This window comes from Rhinolophus ferrumequinum, chromosome 4 (genome assembly GCF_004115265.2).
Source record: "Rhinolophus ferrumequinum isolate MPI-CBG mRhiFer1 chromosome 4, mRhiFer1_v1.p, whole genome shotgun sequence".
Classification (NCBI taxonomy): Eukaryota; Metazoa; Chordata; class Mammalia; order Chiroptera; family Rhinolophidae; genus Rhinolophus; species Rhinolophus ferrumequinum.
Genome location: NC_046287.1, coordinates 83,448,425 through 83,457,601, shown reverse-complemented (window position 1 = coordinate 83,457,601; position 9,177 = coordinate 83,448,425). Strand labels below are relative to the sequence as shown.

At 33.9% G+C, this 9,177-nt stretch overlaps 1 protein-coding gene across 3 annotated transcripts in view; it reads right to left on the bottom strand.

Annotated features, from left to right (window-relative positions):
* Positions 1-5,614: 5,614 nt before the first annotated feature.
* The window catches only part of VEGFC (vascular endothelial growth factor C), a 108,574-nt gene continuing 105,011 nt past the window's right edge, over positions 5,615-9,177 (bottom strand). For 2 of the 3 annotated variants that reach the window (XM_033103844.1, XM_033103845.1), the window contains exon 7: positions 5,755-6,130. In XM_033103844.1, coding sequence (XP_032959735.1) covers positions 6,022-6,130 — 109 coding nt within the window. In that variant the 3' untranslated portion in view covers positions 5,755-6,021. Of the gene's footprint in view, positions 6,131-9,177 lie in introns of all 3 variants that reach the window. The other variant, XM_033103842.1, reaches the window with a different exon arrangement.

The window sequence follows — 9,177 nt, the reverse complement described above, 5'->3', positions numbered from 1 at the left end:
TCTCTTCAGCCTATGAAGCTCTAGCTTCCCGGGAGCACCAGGAATGGGCGAACCCACACAATCAGGATGAAGGGAGACTTTTCCTTCCTATGTGCCCTGTCGGGCCAATTGTAGCAGCCCACCCAAATATGAGAGGGAGAGCAGAGCTTGTCATTTTTTCACACACAGGCCAAACCAGTCATATAATTTACTAGAAAAAAAATCAGTGGAATTCTCACGTGATCTGAAACTACATGCAAAAACATCTGCTTTAAATCTACAGATGAGGAAATTCTTTGTTTCCTCACGAGCTTCTCAAAAGCAATTCACCATTATGTGAATGATGGTGAACGATGTGGCATTTAGAGTGTCCACATGCACAGGTAGACTGAAGTCATTTCAGGTCAAAATACCTTTTAGTGTCTCGCTTCAGACTTTTATCATTGAAATTTTCAAATAGCCAGCATGATATTCTCATTTACTTAGTACATGCCATAATCCCATTCAAGAACTGCTCAATAGATAATATAATTTTGCCTTTGCCATTCTTGTTCACAAATGGCAGAAAATGTTCCTATGCATTTCTGGAATTTTCCACACCTTCCCTACCCCTGTCCCAACAGGTCAGGACACGTCCTCATTGTTTTCCTTAAAATTCTAGTGTACCTGCTTTTTCTCTCTTATTTCCCTTTCTGAAATTTTCTCATCTTTTTTTTTTCTGTTCTTCCTTCCTGTTTTCACCTTTTCTTCACTTTCTTCCTCCCTTCCTTTTTCTTCCCTCTAATTAGCAATTCCCAATGCTAGCCTATGATCCTTTATTCACTGTGTGCCCTATCAAGAGCACGAGTTTCAAAAATATCATCAAAATCAAGAAACATTATTTTAAAATGAATATCAGTCTGTCAGGCCAAAGCCTGGGACAGAATCAGAGGAGACAAGGAGTGTTTGATCTGACATTCCCAATCCTATCTGCTTCCTGTGTGCTTCTCCTTCCTGTGAGAGCCTATCATTGAGCCCCGACTGCCAAAAATATTCTGGAGCAGAAACATCAGAGGGTGGGAATAAGGAAAGAAATAATCAGGGGTTAAAGGTCATTGTTCAAGATGAGTAAGAGATAAAGAGAAAAAAGTCGTGCCTTGAAAAAGAGACTCTCAAAGAAAGGAGATATGAAGTATAAAGAATGGGGCATACTAGAGGAGTCATTTGTTACACATTAGCCAGGATTCTGTGAAATCTCCACAGCAAGTATTTAAAGATATGACACTTGTAACAGAACAAAAACCTTGTTGTTTTTTTTTCCAAACTGAACGACCATATCAACTACATAGTTACATTTGTGGAGATATAATGATATTCTCAAAAAAGAATTTCTACTTAATTTAAGTATGTACATTTGAATCTGAGGAATATTAAATTTAAAAAAAAATTTAGAAAATGTACAGCTGCCTTAAAGCGATGAAAAAAAATTCCACGACTTTAACAATACATTACCAATACTGTTATAAAGTCATATAAAGCAATGTGTTGAATATACCTATATGAAATTTTTTTCTCCTTTTAAAAGTATTTCTACATTTCATTTGTATAATTAAGTATTTCTGATTGAGACAATTTCAGATTCTGTGTTATCCAGCCAGTCATTACTTTGTAGATTGAAAAGAAGTTTTTCATGGTGTCTCACGGTCATTTCTGTCAAAGCAAAACAGTTACTGCTGTCTGTGTGGGCAGTCGTATCTCACCAAGCCTGATACACAATCAGCCCTGACGGGTGAGTTCATGGGCAGAATCCAGCATTTTGACCTCTGTATTCACAGGTAATATAGACAGAGGCCCAATACCTAATCGAATCCAATCACCAGAACTCTAGATGGTAACAGCATTAGAAGTCAATTTCTGCTTCAACAGCCTTGTCTGGGTGAAATACAGTATAACAGTATATGTGCATCTGACCGAGGTTTGGAAGCAGAGCATGGAAGTCTTACATTTTTACGAAAGCTGCTTCGATTTTCTTTTTCCCCCAAGATAATTCACTTTTTCCTGAAGTTGAAAGAAATTTTCCAAAGTCTCCATGTGCGGCCCCCTTTGAGATGATTTGTATGCTTTGAGCTATCTAAATTTGTTAGCATTTAAGAAGTAGAATTAGAAATATAGCAGCAGGGACACAGATTTTTTTACTTATAATTTCTTACATGAAACATTTTTAAAAGATCACTGTTTCCTCTTAATAGGGTCATTAATCTCAGCAATGGGCCTTCTCTCAAGTTCTTTAAAATTTTTTTTTTTTCTTTTCCCCTCTGTATGTAGTTTAGTACAAACTTTGTCATGTCAGAGGGAGAACTTCATACACAATTTTAATTCAACTTCTTCCTTTCACAGATGAAGAAATTTAGACTCAGAGGATTTTGATGATTTGTTCAGACACAGCAGAAAAGTCAGGATTAAGAAGAACCTGGTTTATAATTGCCAATGTAGTGCTCCTTCCGTCATAGTGTGCTTTTAAATTTCAGAGTTGTTAGCTACGGAATGAAGAGAACAGAGCATGTGAAACTTTGTTGTTGTTTTTTTTTTTTTTTTAAATTACAAACCATTAAACCCCACTTATAGAAGTTCACAGTTATTTCCTATTTAAAATATCCAATATACCAAAAAATTCAAACATGACCAGATAAACCAGTAATTATTTTATAAAGTGTCACAGACTTCCTTAAACAGTTTTCTGGGTGTACTGTACACATTTTTTGAATACAATAATTGAATTTATTCAGAACTTTCTAGCATTGATTTATATAAAAACTAGACACTTCAATGTTCTCTCTTCTACCAGAGCACAATAAAATACTATTTTTATGTCATTCTTATTTTCAGTGCAAAAGGTAAAGTCCCTAAAAAGCATCCTTTGAAAAATCTGCTTATGAAACCTGAGCTCTTGGGGGACAGCATAGTAATGTAGACAAAGTGGGGGCCAATAGACCTTTGCTCTGCTCTTCGCCTCAGCTCTTCCTATGTAGGTGAACATGGGAACTTAACCACATAAGGAGTGTCATGAACTTTGGCAACATGTGAAAACAATTGCTGTAGTCCGAACTCTCTCACCTGTTGTGTCTGCTGCTTTTCTCTCACCCACTGAGTAAAATTCCTACAGAGGAGGGAATCCCCACCAGAGTGCATGGAGGGAGCGTGTGACCATTTTTCCTTTCCTTAGAGAGGTGCACTCTGGATACGCCAGGGAATGTAGTCCTCCGGTCACCACTCAAACTTCTGTTTTGAGTTAGTATGGAGATGGAGAGCAAAGGTTATTTTTAGAAATTCTAAAAATGGAATCTATGCGTTTCACTCAGTCAAAACCCCCATTCAAAGAAAAATAGTCTTCAAGTTAGATCTTATACAACTGCTTACCAAAATATATTTTTCCTTGAGTCTTTTCAACTGAATATACAGCATTAGGTTTCTAGACATAAAATTCTGTTTACTGACTTTCCAAGATTCTGATATATAACCTGATGCTGCAAACTTCCAATGTTTTCTCTTCTTTATCCTTTAGATTGACTGGATTGGTATCTTGAGACTCCTAGTGAGTTTATGAACATTTTTCACTGTATTTTTCAGCTTTATGGTGAATCAATTTTGCTAACACTTTAAATAATTGTTTAGCTTTATCTCTAGTCCATCTTCTTAACTGGCATCACAAAAATCTCAATCATTATAATGGAGTAAAGTGACATTTTTATGATCCACATAAAATTGTCTGTAAGTATCTCTGACAATGTATTGTTTTTGTCCATGTTAGTTTTGCTTTTGATCAAAATTATTTGATCTCCAGAGACAAAGCAAATGTTATTTTTCTGGCATCATTCATGCTTTAATTTTTGGCTTACTGTTGTTTTTGGCTTACCCATATATTCTGAGAAACTAATTGTCAACACATAGTTTAGATTATTTTTAAGCTGATAACTTGTAACAGTTGTTGCATCAGGTTCTAATATTCTTTACATGGCCTCAGGGGGCTCATTCGAAACTTAGACTATATATATATATATATATATATATATATATATATATATATATATACACACACACACATACATATTTTCCCCCCTAAATTAGCTACAAATTAATAGTTTTAAATGTATCAAAACTAAAAATGATTGATCAAATTGACATAACATTACATAATGTTTTTTTGCTTACATTCTTGGCTCAAATATGATAAAGAATGATTGAGTTGAATGTGGCAGAATTTCATAGATGGTGACCATTATACACTAAGATTGTGCTTCTGAATCAGGTGGAAAGATGGTATTTATTTTGACTCCATTTTTCCTTTTCTAACCACACCTGAATTTGTTCTCTTGTAAAAATTTTGATAAAACTATAGCTGTTGTCACATTGACTTAACATTTCCTTTTGCATTATTATTATTATTTTTCAAATTTTCAAGTTTGAAAATTACCTAGACCTTAACTGATACCCAGAATGAACAATGCTTACATTTATTGCTTATAGTCTTAAGTCATCTTTACTGAAACAAAAATAGGATGATGGTGCATAAATATATAATGAGAGAATTTCAGAAGATTACTTTTTCCCCCTCAAATGTGAAAAAAATCTTACTTTATGAACTAAATGTTAAAGTTGTGTGGAGCACGTAATTGGAATTCAGTAAATGTTGCATGTGACATTGTGTTATAAGTCAGTATTGAAAACACTCAGGATAATTTTGGGGCATCAACTTTCTAATTAAATATTTTTAAAGAAAATAAGTTATTTTATAGCAAAACATATAGATACCAATATTTTCTACTGTACTGAGTAGTCACGAACAATTTAAAAATATTTTTGTTATATTAAATTTGCAAGCTTTAAGAGATTTATCTTTACATAACTGTAGGATTTTTCCCTTCTTTTAGCACTAATTATTTTTATGTATTTGCTGGTAGTTATATAATTTTGTTTGCTACGTCACACTCGCAAACAATCAATTCTTTGTCAACATGCACACCATTTATTTGGTTGTATTTACTCAGGCAAAATGTTTGTTCCCAGAGAACAGCATGCCTGTTTAAAAATGAAACAAGCGCTTTAATTGTGTGACTGAAATGTTTCTTTTATAAAATATATGAGCATTTAAATGTTATTTCCAGTTTATTTTATATTTCATATTTTATACTTCAGCCCACACAAAAATATTTCAGCTGGTCAAACAAGTTAAACACTTGGAAAATATTCTTCTTGAGTAAAATATTTTAAAGTGATTTTCATACATACTGAGGAATATTATACCCATTTAAAAGTCTGAATGTCCCCAGTGCCTTGAATAACTTTCGATCACATGGACATGCTAAGCAAACTATCTTATAAGATAGTATGTTCTATACTGATTCATTTAGTCTTAAATGTAAAAGTATCATGGGCTAAAGTATTTATAATCATTAAATATATTAAGAGATGTATTTAAATAAAATGTAGTAGCAACTGTTATCCCTGTGAAATTTTCTTTTATAGGAATACACATTTTCATAACAATCACGGTCTGACATCCGGTTAGAGAAAAAGAAAAAGGGCAGGGGGAGATGAATGTTTCATAATATCAAGTTTTAGTTATAGTTTAACATTGTAATGGAGTGAATTTAGCAGCTTATAATACAACTTTCATTTTATTTTAAACATATTTTGCATGATATAAAAATATTGATCACAGTGAGCTTTAACCAATTGTTATTGCTATAAAAATGAATGCAGAAACAATATTTTTAGTGGAAATAAATTATATAGTCATTTTTTTTTTTTTTTTTTTTTTTTAAATCACAACCTCAGAAGAACCTCAGCTATTTGGTCATTGGCAGAAAATGAGTCTTTACAAGAGGTCTTTTTGCAGATGAGCTACCGTCCATTTCTGTAAAGTTATCCACATGGTTCAGGAAACAGTGACTTTTGTCTTTGTTACCATGGTCCCACAAAGATCTCTCTGTTCATGGTTCTAAAGTGGCAACACAGTTATCCATGGCAGAAAAATGGTGAACTGGAAAATAGTACACTCTTAGTTCATATCGTTCTTTTCCAATATGAAGGGACACAGCGACATACTTCTTCACTAAATGAAAGTCCCTGCTCACAATGCTTCAGCCGATTTGGACATGGCCGTCTGTAACAACTAGGAAAACAAAGAGCAATAACTATATTTTGATAAACACCAAGGTGATGAATTCATTATTCTACGACATGTTTTGTGCTTTACTAAATTTTAAACTAGAACAAAGTTACCCATTTCGTCACAAAATTGTTCTTAGGTTTATAGATTTGTAAATTGTTAAAGTTTGTGCTTACAATTACAAAATTTACGAGGAACGGAAAAACCTAAAAAAATAAGTGTCTTGGTTGCTGATCTAACAAATGGGAGAATGTTGTCAGCATTAGTGCTTTTGAAGTGCTCTCTGCTTCGTAGATGAAAGTAACATAAAACAAATTTTGGAAGTGTCTATTTAAGGTCTGCTAATTTAGTGTGATCACATAAGCATGGCAGAATTCAGACTAGAGTCTGAGATTTGGATGGAAGCCAGATTTGAAGCCATTAAACCCAGCCGTTTTAGTGGGTTTGAGATCCTCAGCAGGCAGCGCCACCCTCACTCCTGTGTTTCTACTGGGTAGGCAGCTGGCTGCGTGATGGTGGTTCACGCTCCCTTCTCCACCTGGGCTCCGTATGAAACCAGTTCACTCTGGGGAAAGGGAGAGAGAGAGATAATATCACCCTGGGGGTCCTTCTCTTCCTCTCCTAGACTTCCAGTTTCTAGTAGTGATGAAAGGACAAATGATCAAGCAGCCAATAACGTCTGCAGTCCTGTTGTTCCGGTGAATGGGAGCTACCTTTGAAGAAGTTTTTAGAGTATGGATATGCTTAACATGTGGGAATGGCAATGGGTGTTCTGGAAAAAATATATGACCTTACGCGGATATCAAAAGTGCACTGCAGAAAAACTACAAATGTGATTTTGAAATTTCATTTCTTGTGCTCTAGAAAAGAAAGCATACCTAGTTAAATTATTATCATTTTACTTCTAAATACAAATGCATTATTATAAGGTCACTGGTATTCCTTTACTAAAACGATACAATTCTCACTGCTCAATGAAATTTGCTGATTAAAGGAGTGGACCAAAGAATATATACTCCACCACACTTTTGGAATAAATATTAAGAGAAAATGAGGAATATAGATATTTTCAAAATATAAATTATCTTTTTTTCTGCTTCAATATGTACATGAAACCTGAAATTATGCACTTAGAAAAATAAGCAGAGAGTTTCCCCAAATAGCAAGTTTTAATGAAACAATGTATACTATTAGGAAAAGTAAATTAGATATGTTTTCTACTAAGTTAATATAAGAATTCTGGAGAAAAATATGATGCCTTGTTAGTCTATGTAAGCACACAAATTTCAGGTTTTTCAATATATACTAGGATCGTTCAGAATAATTCAATATAAAAAGTGGTTTAATAATTTTTAGTAAGATTTAATATCTATATTCTGCATTTTTGAAATATCCTGGTAATTAGCGTAGTAATATGCAAGTGAAATTTCAATATAGTTATTGCTCTATATTTTAAAGAGAAAAAAAGATTCCTTTGAAGTATTCTGAAACAATAATCGGAAAAATGTAATCAATGATATATGTAGATTTATTCAAATCTTCTGCAGTAGCCAAAATGTTAGTGTGGATGGATCAACAGAAACATAAATTAAAAAGAGAGCACAAAACTCCTGAGAATAAAAAAAAAACATGGATACTTTACTTACTGAGAAAAAAAGTAATGATAAACATTAATGCAGATATGAAATTGTAAGTAAATAAAATGTAAGTTTTAAGTAATGTGAACAGTCATCTGTTGAAATGGCATTATCACCATCTTTAAAGAATGGATGAAAGAGAAGAAGAGATACCCTACAAAATCTTTACAACATTATTGATTATATTCTCCAAACTGTCTTTCGTACCCCTGTGGCAATCTTGTGGTTACCAATTTATGTTTTCCAATCCCCTCACCTTCTCCCTTATCCCCACCCTCCTCCCATCTAGCAACCCTCAGTTTTTCTCTGTATCTCTGAGACTGTGTCTGAGTAGTTTGTTCATTTATTCTATTCTTTAGATTCCACATATAAGTGAGATCATATTGTAACAGTTATATATGATGTCAGAGGGGTAGTAGATGGGGGAGAGGGTTATCACTTTGTGAGGGGGATAAATGTCTAGATATTACATTGTTTTGCACACCTAAAACTAATTTAAAAAAAAAAAAAAAAGAGAAGAAGAGAACTCTGTAAAGCTGATAAAGAACAAATGTATAAAAACTAAAAGGACACCAGAAGAGAACAATGCTATGTCAGCCAAAAAAAGAGGAGAACTTAAAGAAAAGCTACAGAAAGGAGAGCTGACATAAAGACCAAATTACCCATCGTATTTTGAAATAGTCTACAGACACCTTAAAGAGAAGTTTATCATGGAACTCTAGGGCATAAACCCTTTTACAGTTTGTTGAATAAATGAGAGATGAAAGAAGTGAATATGTACTTACTAGAGGTGAAGGGGGTGGGGAGAGCTTGATGAGGGTAAAGGGCGTCAAACATACGGTGACAGAAGGACATCAAACTTTGAGTGATGAGTACACAATGTGATAGATGTATTATAATATTGTGCACTTGAAACATAATTTATTACCCAATGTTGCCCAATAAATTTAATAATGAAAAGTGTTTTAAAAAGAAGAGGTGAGTACAAATGCCAAAAACCTAGCCTTGGAGCACCTTTGAAGAGAAGGACCGAGTTTGGTTGCTAAAGTATGCTCAGCATCACAGGGGGATGCTAATAAAAGAGAAGAAATTTGAGAACTTTTATGAATTGAGGGGAAAGGACAATAGAATTAAGATGTTAAAGGTATGGAAGAGAGAAGGCATGACTGGTAGAGCCATGTTGAAAGAATGTGGAAGAAAATGTCAAAAGTCCTATCTGGTTTAAATAGTAGACCACCTTATTCTTCGATTATAGAATAAGAAGTTCAGGGACTCGCAGTGAAAGGGTTTGCGTCCAGTAGACTCATTTTGTTTCTTGGTGTAGAAGGGAACACAGTCAAAATTTAAGGAATGGATCTTGAGTAACCTTTAACAACTATTATTTCTCTAATTCCATTAAATAGTTAGCTAAAA